The sequence below is a fragment of the Neovison vison genome, chromosome 3 (genome assembly GCF_020171115.1).
Source record: "Neovison vison isolate M4711 chromosome 3, ASM_NN_V1, whole genome shotgun sequence".
NCBI lineage: Eukaryota > Metazoa > Chordata > Mammalia > Carnivora > Mustelidae > Neogale > Neogale vison.
The window spans coordinates 123769556-123783811 of NC_058093.1; the positions used below are offsets into that span (position 1 = coordinate 123769556).

General features: G+C 53.5%; 2 protein-coding genes across 3 annotated transcripts in view; one reads left to right on the plus strand and one right to left on the minus strand.

Annotated features, from left to right (window-relative positions):
• TXNL4A (thioredoxin like 4A) lies at window positions 1-14009 on the plus strand. Of its 2 annotated transcripts, XM_044242767.1 has the most exons (5): window positions 607-676; window positions 1297-1525; window positions 1631-1758; window positions 10540-10643; window positions 13613-14009. In XM_044242767.1, the coding sequence occupies exons 4-5, from the start codon at window positions 10600-10602 to the stop codon at window positions 13782-13784; spliced, it is 216 nt and encodes a 71-aa protein (XP_044098702.1). In that variant the 5' UTR covers window positions 607-676; window positions 1297-1525; window positions 1631-1758; window positions 10540-10599; the 3' UTR covers window positions 13785-14009. The 2 variants fall into 2 exon arrangements, with proteins under 2 accessions (XP_044098701.1, XP_044098702.1); XM_044242766.1 differs by lacking the exons at window positions 1297-1525; window positions 1631-1758 and adding an exon at window positions 1-258 and having other exon boundaries at window positions 492-676.
• Window positions 12788-14256, minus strand: part of HSBP1L1 (heat shock factor binding protein 1 like 1) — an 18079-nt gene continuing 16610 nt past the window's right edge. The window contains exon 4 of the mRNA XM_044242770.1: window positions 12788-12858. Coding sequence (XP_044098705.1) covers window positions 12853-12858 — 6 coding nt within the window. The 3' untranslated portion in view covers window positions 12788-12852. The remainder of the gene's footprint in view (window positions 12859-14256) is intronic.

Here is a 14256-nt window from a genome sequence, read left to right on the forward strand (position 1 = left end):
GTGACCACCGCGGCGCCTCCGAAAAGCGAGCCCGCGGGGTTCGCCCCCAGACCACCTACCGCTCGCGCGCCGCCTGGAGCCCCGGGCCTCGGGTGTCGCGCGCCTCCCAGTGCCGGGCGCGCCCCCCCACGTCAGCGGGCACGCGCACGCTCACGTCAGCGCGCACGCTCACGCTCACGTCGGCGCGCACGCAGCGTCCGGCACGCGTCCACGCCCGGAAGGACCGCAGCGCGGGACGCTCTAGTCGGACTGGCAGAGGTGCGAGCGGCCGGAGCTGGGGGGCCGGGAGGGCGGTGGGGCGGGGAGGGCGGGGGCGGGAGCCGAGCGGGGCAGCCCCCACGGGTTCTCCGCGCCGGGGCTGGGGTCGAGCGCGGGGGTCCAGGGGTCGAGCGCGGGGGTCCAGGCGGGGAGCGGGGTCCCGGCCGCCCGCCGTGGGACCGAGGCCCTTTACCCCGTGCCCGGCAGCCGCGGGAAGGAGCGGGTGCGCGCAGTTCTCCTCGCAGGCCCCCGGACCCGCCCCGAGATGTCGTACATGCTCCCGCACCTGCACAACGGCTGGCAGGTGGACCAGGCCATCCTGTCGGAGGAGGACCGCGTGGTGGTCATCCGCTTCGGGCACGACTGGGACCCCACCTGCATGAAGATGGACGAGGTGCTCTACAGCATCGCCGAGAAGGTAGCGCGGCGCCCCGGGGTCGGCCTGGGACCCGCGCGCGGCCGCCCCCCACCCCCACCCCCATCCCCATCCCCCCGCTTGGCCCGCTGGCGCGGGGCTTGGAGGTGCGGTGGGCTCGTTCGCGCCCCAAGTTCGGGCGCGGTCGGCAGAGGGAGGAGGAGGTTCCCGGCCGCGTTCTTGCCCTGCGAGCTTGCGTCTTTCCCGGGAGAAGCTTCGTGGTTTCCCGGTGTCGACGGGGTGGGCGGTTCCTCGCCGCAGGGGCGCGAACAGGACACACTTGGGGACTAGTGAGCTGGGTAGCTTCGCGGACGGGGGCTGTGCCTGCCTGGGGCCTTGTGTCCTGCCGTGGGAGCCCCCGGCCTGCCCCAGCGTGAACCCTGCCCCTGCTCCCGGCCCTTCCGTCCACCCCACGCTCTGCACGTCGCTTGGCTGCTGTCTCGGAGCCAGCGCGTGGCGGGCGGCGACTGGAGAGGAGAGAGTCGGGCTCCGGGTGTTTCCCGTCAGGACTCCGGCTCGTGCGTGCCGGTGCCGGCCCGTCCCGTAACCGGGGCTCCGCGCTTCTCTGTAGCTTCTTCATGGTGGTTTGGAGGTTACCTGAATTTGGATTTTTGCAATTGTAGCAACAGGACAAAGAGCCAGTGTTAGGCTGTTAATGAGACACCTAACTTACCGATATTCCGAAATTGATTTGAGAGGCCACCGGAAGGAAGAGTGAAAGCGATGGACACATGGAAGCCCTGTTCTCTCTCAGAGGGTCAGGGGCCAGAGGAACGGATGTCAGAGTGTGTCTTGCATTGAGGACAGGAAAACTGACCTTCTGGGACATCTGGCGGGCTCCGTCCGTCCAGTGTGAGATCCTTGCGGTCCTGCGTTCAAGCCCCACCTTGGGTTAGTTTACTTAAAAACAAACAACTGACCTTCCGCTGCTAATTTTTACTATCTCTTACTTGGTAGGAGAGGCAGACTGCGGCAGGGGTGGTGGCACTGGGGACACTGGAGACCGATCTGTGTCAGTCATCATGAGCGTCCCTTGGACTACTTGCTGAAGTGCGTCTCCGAGGTTCCCGTTCTGCTGGTCTGGGGTGAGGTCCAGAAACAGCCCTTTTCAGAAGCCATCCTGGCCGTTCTGATGCTGATGGGACTTTCAAAACCCCTCAGTGGCGTCAGGATCAGAGTAGGTGCGCTGTGGTTGCCAGCCGCTCCCTTCCTCCTCCCCCGGCAGCTGGAGAGCGTGCCCAGGGAACTCGGGAGAGCAGCAGTTTCCTGACATGGAGATCCTCCCAGCTGGGGCCCAAAGTCATCCATGTGATGCCAGGAGATCTCTCTCATGCCTCTGCTTAGGTTGTGGTGGTCAAGGGCAGACACAGCCGAGGTCCGTGCTGCCTGGGAGCACCTCTCTGAGGAGCACGTGGCTGCTCCACTGACTCTGCGGTAGCTCGGCTGTGTGTTCTGAGTCCTGCGTTGCAGCTGGTGGTGTGAACACCAGGCAGTGACCGGCTCCTGCTGCCCTCCGCACAAGGGTCAGGATACTTAGAGATGGCAGGATCATTTTCATATCTGAGCAAAACCAGCAAATTGCTCTTAGCTAGAAGACAGATTTTGTGTGTTAATATAAGCTTTTAGGGACTTCCACAGTTCTTTTCTCATCCCTTCCTGTTGGTTATAGACTGAATCCCTGTATCGGTAGATGCCCTCTTTTTTTGGTATTGAACCTATTGATAATAGCTTAACTGGGCCCACTTTGAGTGTTTTTCTTTTTTTTAAGATTTTTCTTTTTTGTCCAAAAATTTGGATTTCTATTTATATTAACAAAGTTTTAGTAAAATATTACATAGTACAGTTATTAAAAATGCAAACTTGAAATGTGTCCTAAGATTATTGCTTAATTTTTTTCTTAGTATAAAGGCAGAATACGAGTTTATGATTCTGGAAGCCCTTTTTGGGGAAGCTCAAGGGGAATTTTTGAAATTTAAGGTTTTAGTACAAAGAACAACTTAACTCTCCATTTAAAAATCTTCCTCTGGGGGCGCCTGGGTGGCTCAGTGGGTTAAGCCTCTGCCTTCGGCTGGGGTCATGATCTCGGTCCTGGGCTCAAGCCCCGCATCAGGATCTCTGCTCAGGGGAGAGCTTGCTTCCCCCTCCCCCTCTGCCTGCCTTTCTATCTTCTTGTGATCTCTCTCTGTGTGTCAAATAAATCAATAAATCTTAAAAAGAAAAATAAAAATCTCCCTCTGCAGAAATGGCAGAGAGTGGGGGATCTTCCTCATATTGTTACAAGCCCTGTTTGGATACCCCAGCTGTTGTAGAGTAAAAGTTCCGCTGTTTAGGCTGGACTTGATGCGATTGTTTCTCCTGGAACGTGGTGCGTTGACTTCCCACCCCCCACCTCGTGCTGGGTTAGTTTTGAGCTGCACTGAAAACACAAGAGATCTGTGTACGGTTTCACAGATGTCTGGAGTTTGGTAGAGTGAGAATAACAAAGTTTTTTGTTCAGCTGGGGTTTTTTTTTTAAGATTTTATTTACTTATTTATTCGTCAGACTGCACAAGCAGGCAGAGAGAGAAGCAGACTCTCTACTGAGCAGAGAACCCAATGTGGGACTCGATCCAAGGACCCTGGGATCATGACCCCAGCCGAAGGCAGCAGCTTAACCCACTGAACCACCCAGGCATCCCTGTTCAGGTGATTTTTTGCACAGCCACAAAGAGAGACTGTTGTGTACCTCTGCTGTCTTGCCACTTTATACTAACAGTTTGTCACAGCTCATCCCGTGATGGGAAAGAATAGTTGGGACATTTAGATTTTTTGTGTTAAAAAAACTCATACAAATGAGTTTAAAATATGCAAAACCTCAGTGATATCATTGATTCATGATCATACATTTTCATAAAGTTGTAAATAAGACAAATATATGTATGGAACTTTTAGAAATGATTTAAGGGATCATTCTTAAGCTTTGCATAAAGTAAATTGAACCTTACTGGAGGTTGATGTTCAGTCAAACGAGATATCTTATGAGACAGGAAGAAGCGTTTGTGTGCTGTGGATTTGCGTGTCTGGGTGTGACAGCCCTGAAGCAAGCTCTAGGGGCAGTGTGGAGGGCTGGTTAAGAGCAGGGACCAGGCTGGCTCCTGCTGCTTACTCCCTGTGTGATCTTAAGTAACTTGTCTCTGTGCCTCATTTTACTCGTCTGTAAGCAAGGGACAGTAGTGTCTGAGTAGGCTAGTTGTGAGGATAGAATCACTAGAACACACTTCTGAACACTTCGGTCACACGCCGGTCACGTATTCAGTAACATTCGCCGCTCTTACGGCATCATCGCGCGCATCGGAACACCTGCAGGAGTTGCTGTGATGGAGCTACTCAGGCAAACAGTTGGGGAAAATCAAGTTTTCGTGCAGGTTTTTGCTGGCTTCTACACGAATGACCTAAGCATTGGTTCCTCTGAAATAAAATACAGAGTGGCAATTGGCAGTCTAGAACACGTTTTTCCAGCATTTTACGTGGGTTCTTAGCTGGAGGAGGAGCTCTCTTACAAGGCTGCAGGGGTGGTTGGTCTCCTGTGCGGGCCTTCAGGATCCCTGGTTCGAATGAGTGACTTTCACTTGTAGACTCATCCCTAGAAGGGCTGCTGGGCAGCTTAGTCAGTGGCCTGCCGGAGGAGGAGGAGATGTCCGGCAGCAGGGCTGGACAGGATGTTTACTGTTACAAATGATCAGCAGAATATATACATTAAGAAACAACTTGATAGTAGAAATGAAATTTGTACATAGAGTTCTTGGTTTTTAAAAAATGCTAGTAACAACCAATTAAAATTATTGCAAATACAGCAGGCAAATATTACTTTAGATCTAGAAGACTTAGGCAAATAAGTTTGACGTACCATTTAAAAAGATGACTCCCATGGATAGAGAGGCAAAGAACTTTAAAAAGAGGAAATTCTAATGGTTCAGTGAACTTCAGAGCCATGAAGATAGTACACACTGCTACTTGGACTTCTCAGAGATGAGAAGGTATTTACTGTGGCGTGGAGAACGTGAATACTGATACTCCTTTGGAAAGCAGCTTGGCCTTGTTTGAAAAGCCTTAAGAACTCAGTCTCCACATTCTTCAGTAGGCAAAGTTTTATGCTCCACAGGACTTTTGGTATCATTTCCAGCAAAACTGGGAGCAATGACTCCGTCTGACGGTAGGAGAGCCTGGTGATGACTGTCATCTCTGGTTTTTGAACATTTAGACCAGTCACCTGGTCTGGTGGGAAACAGACCTCAGCATAGTTGTCATGGCGACCCATGAAGTTGCTGTGCCAAGTAGTTTGTCCAGACTCGGAAATGGAGAGTTGGGATTTGAACTGGGAATGTCCTCTTCACCGGATGCAATATTATGTGGCCATTAAAAATGACTTTCTAAGCTTTTTAGATACCGTGGGCATTTGTTGATGACGTTAGCTCGAGAAAGCAGAACGTATGTGATTTCCTCATGAGTGAACATGTGGGTCTGGGGAAAGGGAAACACTTTTCACTGTTAAGACACTCAAACTCTGTTAATTTTATTTGTCATATATTTTTAAGTTACATAACTTGTTTGAAGAACACGGGGCTGGAACCCCGGGTTGGCTTAGTCAGAAGAGCACGCGGCTCTCAGTCTTGGGGTCGTGAGTTTGAGTCCCATGTTGGGGGTAGACTTTACTTTAAAAAAAACAAAAAACAACAAAAAAAAACCTGGGCCAGTCACATGGCAGTGGATTTTTCCTTCCTTTTGTATATTTCCAAAGTGAGCATTTTTTAAATGGAGAGAATATCGTAGACACCTAGCTCCTTTTCAGTTTTATAAAAAATACACAGGGTTGTAGTTAAGCACAGATTCTTTAAAGGGTGCGACATGTTGAGTAGAAATAGTTCGGACCGTGTGGAAGGCGCCACGGCAGAAGCCACATGGCCCGCGTTAGGAGCAGCGTGGACAGGTGGAAGCTTTTCCAGACGAGAGAGACCGCAGGGAGGCAGAGGGTTGGTGGAAGGCCCCTGGGCGCCGCCCGCTGGGCCGCGGTCCCTGCGGGGCAATTCCTCGCCAGCCTGTGTCCGGAGGAGGTGGCACCCGCCCGGCTCTGAAGGCCGGTCTCTCCGAGCCCAGGGTTAGGTAATTAAGCTCACGCTGTCCCAGAACACATTTTTAGTGACAGTAATGTGTTCCTCGCATTTCAAAATACGAGTTTCTTGTTGGGAATTCATGCAGCGAACGTGACTCGTGCTTGTGAGTCGGGCTCTGCGTCTGGGGGCACGTCGGGAAAGACAGACACGGTTCTGCAGGGCCATTGTGTAGCCCGCACGGGGGGAGAGAAGGACTAAGACCAGGGCACCACTTGGTTGCCCACTTCTGTTTTGAGAGGGCCTGTGAGGGAGGGGAGGGGCGGGGGCATTCTCGGGCAGACCCCACTGAGCCCAGAGCCTGCCGCGGGGCTCACAGCCCGAGTGAGATCGAGAGTTGGAGGCTCAGCCCAAGTGTGCCACCAAGGTGTCCCTGTCCCTTTTACTTCTGACGGAGCTACGGTTTTCTTACTCGTCATGGGAGGCAAGAGGAAATTGGGCCTCTCCTAAAGTCTCGCTGTAAAGACCAGCATTTACAGTGTGAAAATTGTCTCATCGAGTTGGGGTCGTTGAATGTCCTCAAACGTAAAATAGATGCGATGTACCTTGATCACTTTTAGGAGGATGTGGTTTCTGGTGTCCGTCTCTGCTCTAACTTGGGAGGTTTGGAGGTTCCAGGAACCAGAACCCATTGGCTAAAGAATCCACGTCGAGCCAGAAAGGTGCCCGGGCAGGGGATGGCTTGGCAGCTTGTGCCGCAGGAGGAGGCAGGTGTGCATCTGTACGCTTGGTTACACCGGAGCGTACATACCGTTCCCTGTAAGTTACGGTGCCTTTGTTTTTTAAGTAAAAAGTAACAAAAGGAGGAATCTCTGCTTCGTGGAATTCGGGTGTAGCAGCAGGTGAGGAACTCAAGGAGCACCACCACCCAGGGCCGCGGGGACATGGCGGGAGCCCTCTCGCGCAGAGGCTGTTTGGACCAGTGCCGCACGGTGCACGTCCCCGCACAGCCGCCTTCTCTTTCTCCCGGAAACGCGGGAATTGGCAGTGGTCGGGGAGGACCTGCCTCTCCACCTGAGACCCTCGGTGACTCCCTCTTTTCACAGCCAGGCTCTCTGTGGGGCCTGTCCGTCCTGCATACCCTGTGCGGGTCTTGCACGGTCACTGATGACCTTCCAGTAGCCAGAGTCACAGAACCACTCTCTGGTCCCTGACCCAGCTCCCTGTCAGGTGGGTCCCTTGACTTGGTTTGTGAGTGTGCCTCTCTGGCCACCCCTTCTGCCCTTGGCCCTCCCGTGGGGCGGCTGGACTGGCCGTTGGATGCAGACGGCAGTGGTGCTCAGAGCACAGCCATGCCAGCCTTCCTTGTAAGTAAGCCCTTCTCCCTAGATGCGCCTCAGTTTTCCCAGGTCCCCGACCCCTCCTCGCTTGGAGACAAACAAGTAAATGACCCGAACTTGGGCCTCAAAGGGCCTTGTCTACGTTTCCAGGCTCACGTTCCACCTCTAACCCCGCATCCCGGGCGCTGCTGCTGCCCTTGCCTTGTCCTCGCCGGCATCTTCATCTCGCACACGCTGCCTTTCTAGCCTGGCCCATTCCCCGCCCCCCTCAGGGCCTCCTGCCCGCTTTGGGCAGTCTGATTCCTTCGAGACTTGGGTAGGAATCCCATCCAGAGGTTGTGCTCTGGAGCCAGACGGGGTGAGTCTCAGCTTTGCCACTTGCTTCCCATGTAGCTTACAGTCTTTCTGACTCCTTCCTTAGGGTCACTCTGTCTTCCCGAGTCTTACTTTCATTGTACACAAAACATGAACCATGTCTTCATTCGGGGGTTAGAGTTAGAAGTAGGAGTGAGGAGTACCTTGTAAGTGAACTTGACATACTTTGCTTCTGCTGGAATTCAGAGTGGGGGCTTAGACAGACCAGACAGATCGAGACTTGTATCTTTTTTTTTTTTTTAAAGATTTTCATTTATTTGACAGACACAGCAAGAGAGGAAACACAAGTTGGGGGAGTGGGAGAGAGAGAAGCAGGCTTCCCGCCGAGCAGGGAGCCCGATGCGGGCCGATCCCAGGACCCTGGGATATGACCTGAGCCGAAGGCAGAGGCTTAATGACTGAGCCACCCGGTGCCCCAAGACTTGTACCTTTAAACAAGTTACTTTTATTAGTTGCCTTCTGATTATGAAATGTCCATTGATGCGAGTCCTTATGCTTTTAGAATTTTTTGCGTACAGCAGTTTGTTGTGGCTCGTGGATCTGCCCGGCACCTCACGTGTCCCGAGTGTGTTGACCGAGCACAGAGGCAAGAGAACTTTGGAGTTTGCTGTGGTTTACGTCGTGACTCGGGAAGTCTGTTGTGTCGCGGGCGGGACTTCAAGTCCACACACGATACTGGGAAGTCAGTGAAAACCAGGCAGTAGCCAAAGTTCCCGTCCTTGGGTACTCATGTGCTGAGGCTGTCAGACCCTGGAAATGCAGTTTGAGGCCTCTGGGAGGGGCAGGGAAGAGGAAGCTTGAATTTGCAAAGTGGCAAAGCGAATCCCAGGGACACAGATGCCAGAGTCCTCTTGGAGGAAAAGTTTTGGGGACTGTGAAGTGGACGGCAGTAATAATTTGTAAATTACTGCTAATCTTTTACAATTCTTGCTTTCTGGAGACTTATCAGTAAAGCAAAACAAAACAATTTTTTGCATACAATAAAAAGGACAAATTTATGATTTTACTTTTCTCTAAATTACATAATTTATAGCCCTGCCCATCTGATTTTTAGACTAACTGAATATTTACATGGCGATTCCCTAAGTTAATATTTACTCACTGTTACTGGTATCTATTTTGCGCTTCAGTCAACAAAGCAAGGCATTGAAGGGATAAAAACAGGTCAGGGTTACTGCCTGACGACTGTGTGTGTATTTGTACACACTGACTGTTTTATAGTCTGAACTTCTGTGCTGCGGTTTCTGTTTTATTTTTACATAAAATCAGAATACAGTTGATGAGTTAACCCGGAAAGTAAAACTGGGTTCTGGTGACCTGACCAGCACGTTCCCACTGTTGGCACAGGAGACGGGAGTTCCAGGACGGGGCTCGGCCACACGAAGGTGCTGCTTTAGGGCTTTCAGGACACGGTGTGTAGACCGCAGCGCGTGGCAGCGTCAGAGCCCTGGGGCAGAGAGCCGGGGCATGGTGGTGGCCAGGGTCTCTCCCAACCAGCACGGGGGCCGAAAGGAGTCCTTGTGAGATGCCAGCTTTGTTTGGTGTTGGTAGCTTGATTTTCTGTGTGAACTATTGGTTCGTAGTTCCCAAAGCAGAGAGGAGGGTTGTAGTGAGCCCTCTGCGCCCCTGTTCGGGTCCAGCAGTCCCCAGTACCCTTCCGTCTTCCATCAGCTGGCCCTGGACATTTTTTATGCTGCAGTATTTAAAGCAAATCCCGGATACCGCATCATTTCATCTGCAAATTATATTCAGAATTTTAGAATTAGTTTGTGTGCATTTCCTGGGGCTGCAGTAACAGAGCCCGCAAACTGGGCAGAGAAACGAATAGAAGTCTGTCATCTCACAGTCTGGGGGCCAAGAGTGCCAAGCCAGGGTGTCCGCAGGACCGTGCAGCCCCTGAAACCTTCTAGGGAGACCACCTGGCGCGTCTTCCCGCTCTGGGGTTGTCTGCCGTCTTCGGTGCCCTTGTCTTGTGGGTGTCTCCCGCCCTAAAAGTCAGCCGTAGCCCCTTCTCTGAACGACACCGTCTGGAATGGCCGGTCTCCTCCTAGCAATGACATCTGCAAGGACCCTCTGCCCAATAAGGCCCCATTGTAAGCACTGCGGCGTATCTCTTTGTGGGGGGAAGTAACCCAGCCCGTATCCTACGGGGTTGTCCAGCTTCCCAGAAGGCACCAAGACAGCGTTTGCAAGTGTTTAAAACGTCATGTCCTTTGTTGTAGCGATTACGTTTTAGAAGTTTATCTTTGGAAATAATGCGATATGTGCACAGACTTAAGGGTAGCCGTGTCCACAGGTGCGTAATTGGTATTGATGAAAAAATCTGAACTATTTTCATGAAAAATCAGAACATAATAGAAAAAGTAAAATAATGACCTGTTTGATAAAGCAATTATGTAGCTGTAAAAATTGTGTTTGGGGAAAGTGTGTAATTTGTAGAAGAGACTGCCCATAGTTAACGCAGGATATAAAATACCACATTTTACTTCAACAGCATAGACACGTGTATGTGTGTAGCAGAAAACGTGGTTAAGAATTTACTAAAAATCTACTTGTAGCAATTAACTCTGGTCGTTGGGATTGGAGGTGATTCTGATTATTTATTTATTTAGTGGTTCTGTTTTATGGACCTTTTCTGAGTTCTCTAAATCCTCTGACGCGCTGGGAATCAGGGAGCAGGAGGAAGGTGTGTGTTGTGCGGCACCAGTCACGGCGCTGGGCCCGGCGGGTGTGCAGGGCCACGCGGGAGGGGCGACCCGCCGCTTCTCAAGGCCTGTTTTCCCGCCGCCCCTGGCGGGGCGCGCGCACTGTCGGAGAGGCTGGTGTCGGTGGTTGCCGGACGGACCTCGGCTGCAGGGGTGACGCAACGGGCTCTTCCAGAGGGTGCAGCGGGTGGGACCCCGGGGCCGGCGCCTGTGTGTTAGCGTTCCTGCGGAACGGCGTGGGGTTGGTTTGGAAATTGTCCTCTTCCACACAGATTCTTGTGCTTGCTTTTCAGTGTGCTTTTGCAGAGTGAAAAACTGATGTGTTCCTTTATAGGGCTTTATCAATCTCTTACTTTTAGGTTAAAAATTTCGCAGTAATTTACCTTGTGGATATCACAGAAGTGCCCGACTTCAACAAGATGTATGAGCTGTACGACCCGTGCACTGTCATGTTTTTCTTCAGGTACGTTCCCTGAAAGCTCTCGTCTCAGTTGGAAGTTGTTGGTCCGGGATTTGGATGTGGTCCAGATGGCGTCACGTCCGATGGTATTTCTGTAATCGAGTTGGGTAACGTGACTCAAAAAAGACTTGTGGGGATTTAATTCGGAAAGAAATCACCATTTGGCGTTGTTTCTACTTGTCAAAATTTCTGTGTATCGTTCGTAGAAAGGTTGGTAAACGGCAGTGTTAAGCCTTAGACTTGCTCCGTTCCTGACAGGTGAGGGACGTCCGGGCGGGTATGTGCTGTACGGGCCGGGTGCTGGCTTTGTATCCCGGGCAACACGGAGCGCCGTGCCTCAGGGTGAGCTCAGTGTTCTGTTGCTCCGAGTTTGGGCCGGCTCAGTGGGTTTCCTCTCGGGGCCTCACGAGGCCTCAGCCACGGGCTGGGCCTTTTTGGGGCCGTCCGTCGGGGAAGAAGCCACTGGCTCATTGGGTCGTTGGCCGAATCCAGGTCCCTGGTCACGGGCTGGGGCCGCGGACTCCCGGCCGGCTGTGTGCCGGGCCCTCCCCGCTGCCTGAGGCCCTTCAGTCTGCACAGCCTGCACCCTCTCTGCGGTTTCCTGGTCTGCTTCCCCGAGGCTGTGAACGGAATAGACCCACCAAATAATCCAGGATCATCTCCTTATTTTAAAGTCAGTTGATGAGTAACCGTTGGGGCCTCTGCCAGTCTCTGTCATCTGCAGCGTCACTGGGGGCTGGTGTCTCATCGCAGACAGTCCCGGGGATGAGGGCAGGAACTTCGCAGGCTTGAGTGTAGGGTTTTGTCTCCCACCGGCTGCCCTCTGTCTCCAAAGACTCACATCCTTCCGGTGTACAAGAGCAGGTATGCGTGAGGCTGCGTAGGCCCCAGCTCGGCCAGCACATCGTGGGACAGCACAGCACACAGGCCGGGCTTCTCAGGGGGACGTGAGGAGGAAGGGGCTGACTCCACAGCCCTGGGAAGGTCTGCCCAGGCTTTCCTGCCTTTTCTGGGAAAGGCATGTGCAGCCAGGCCATTTCCAGCCGACTGCAGCAGGTAGCATTTTGGGGTTCTCCCGCCTCCTTTCTCCGCACCGCCATCCTCTGCAGCCCGAGTGCCCGTCCTGGTGCCCACGAAGACCCAGGAGGCCGCTCCTCACTCGCAACTGAACGTTCCGCCTGGGCTGCAGCACCAGGTCGTGGGGCCTCTTCCGTGTCCCCGTGCCCTTCTGCGTTGCAGCGTCTTCTGCCGTCTGGGGGGGCCAAGAATTTCTTCTCTCTTTCAGCCGCTCTAACCCCGCGTGGTCGGTCGTCACCGTCCACAGCAGGGAGAAAGCAGGTGGCTGCTCCAGGGCTCCAGCGCTCCTCAGGTGCACGTCCAGGCGCATCCTGATGACTTCTGCAGGACCGTGTCCCCGAGGAACAGGGGCCCCTCCGTCCCGGCGGTGCGCTCCTTCCTTCCTCCGGCACCTGCACCGGCCGCTCCTGCAGTCCGCGCGTCCACGAACAGGCTCTTCGGGCGGTCCGGGCCGTTCCTGTCACGCCGGTCTCGGCGGCCCCACACCCTGAGGCTGCGGCTCGTGAGGGCCGTCTTCGGGCCAGCGTCCCGCCGCCGGTGGCCGGCCCGACCGAGGCGCAGAGGACGCTGTGGCGGACGGGGGGCCGCAGAGAGGAGGGTGGTGGGGCGGATGCCGGGCGCCGGACTGAAGAGAAGACGGAGCGCCTTCCTTGCCGCGACGCCGGCATCCAGGACGGGCGCCCCTGCTCGAGGTCACGTTTCCGCCAAGTGCGCGAACCGAGTCCCGCCAGGTTTCATGGTCTAGTGTGCGGACGTTAGGTCAGACAGGACAGGTTCCTGCTGTCACCGGACGTGGCGCGTTGGCGGCAGCGGAGCAGGGGGGCGGGGCGAGCAGGTGTTTGGAGAGACACGAGCGCCGGGTCGGGGCGGCGGGCCGCGGAAGGACAGCCGGAGGACGTTTAGCCTGAGCCCACGCCTTCGCGGGGGCGGGCACGCGGGCGCAGATGGTCCGGCCGCGGCGGGGAGACTAGAGGCGGACGGGGAGGGACGGGGTCCAGACCCCCGGATTCCTGGGCCTGCGTGCGGATGTGGAGAGTGACCCTGGAAGGAGGTGTTTGCAGCGAAGGAGAAACCTCGCGTCTGCCTTTCGGAGGCTCCCTGTGGTGGGACAGACGGAGACTTGAGGTGCCGCTCTTCATTCCTGTAGAAGTGAAAACTTGAATAAATGAAAACCATCTCCAACAGACTTGGAGAGATCAGTGCACCAGTGACTACAAGGGTTAATCTCTCTGTAAAGTGTACATATCAATTCATTTTTGAAAATAGCCTCTTAAAAATAAATTCGTAAAGTATCACCTACTTCCCTAGTCATAGAAATGCAGACATACTAATTTCACAATTAGGACTTCGGATAAAGTGTACGCTAGGGTGGGGTATTGTGTTTCCTAGGTAAATTGGTACAGCACTTTGGGAAACAGTGTCACTTTCCAAGTGACGCACACTGTGTCCTGTAGGACGTTTGTCCCGAGGGAGTGTCTAAGCCATGCAGAGGGAGCTTGGGCCATGCATGGCGTGTGCTTTTACACTAGTGTTCAACGGGTTCTCGTCTTCCAAATCGTGGTAGATCCTCCTGACTGTGTATGTTTTTGTCTTAACTGATTTTTTTTTAAGATTTTGTTTATTTATTTGACAGAGAGAGATGACAAGCAGGCAGAGCAGCAGGCAGAGAGGGGGGAAGCAGGCTCCCCGCTGAGCCGAGAGCCCGATGTGGGGCTCGATCCCAGGACCCTTAGACCATCACCTGAGCCCAAAGCAGAGGCTTAACCCACTGAGCCACCCAGGCGCCCTTAACTGATGTTTAACAAGAGCTTGTGAGGGTGGGAAACAGAAGGCATTTTTTTCATGGAATTCTTAGAAGACTGTGTGTGAACTTTGACCCGGTCTCCTCTTTGCAGGAACAAGCACATCATGATTGACCTGGGAACTGGTAACAACAACAAGATCAACTGGGCCATGGAAGACAAACAGGAAATGATAGATATCATCGAGACCGTGTACCGGGGCGCCCGGAAAGGCCGCGGCCTGGTCGTTTCTCCAAAGGATTACTCCACAAAGTACAGATACTGAGCTCGGCCCAGTCTCTGTGCACAGAAGTGGCGTGGAGTCGTTTTCATGTGGAAATACTGGAAACTATTTAAAGCCTTAGAGCCAGCGTTTGGAGAGATTATGAAGATCACAGGGTTGGTTGGAGGGCCCTTGCTATAGGGGTTGCACGGCCTCAACTCCGCCCGCCTGGCTGTTGGATTTTTTTTTTTTTTTTAAGATTTTGTTTATTTACTTGGCCCAGAGAGAGAGAGATCACAAGTAGGCAGACAGGCGGGCGGAGAGAGGGGGAAGCAGGCTCCCCACTGAGCAGAGAGCCCGGTGTGGGGCTCGATGCCAGGACCCTGGGATCATGACCTGAGCCGAAGACAGGCACTTAACCCACTGAGCCACCCTGGCACCCCTGGCCGTTGTATTTTTATATTAGCAAATACCTGTAAATATCTAGCCGAAATAAATAAAACACTCAGTGATGGGAAGTTGTAATTGCTATTTC

Excerpts from the sequence above, each read along its gene's own strand:
- TXNL4A (XM_044242766.1), top strand. The coding sequence starts at position 524 with ATGTCGTACATGCTCCCGCACCTGCACAACGGCTGGCAGGTGGACCAG. Across the intron at positions 677-10,539 it reads TCTACAGCATCGCCGAGAAG|GTTAAAAATTTCGCAGTAAT; the intron begins GTAGCGCGGCGC and ends TCTTACTTTTAG. Across the intron at positions 10,644-13,612 it reads ACTGTCATGTTTTTCTTCAG|GAACAAGCACATCATGATTG; the intron begins GTACGTTCCCTG and ends TCCTCTTTGCAG.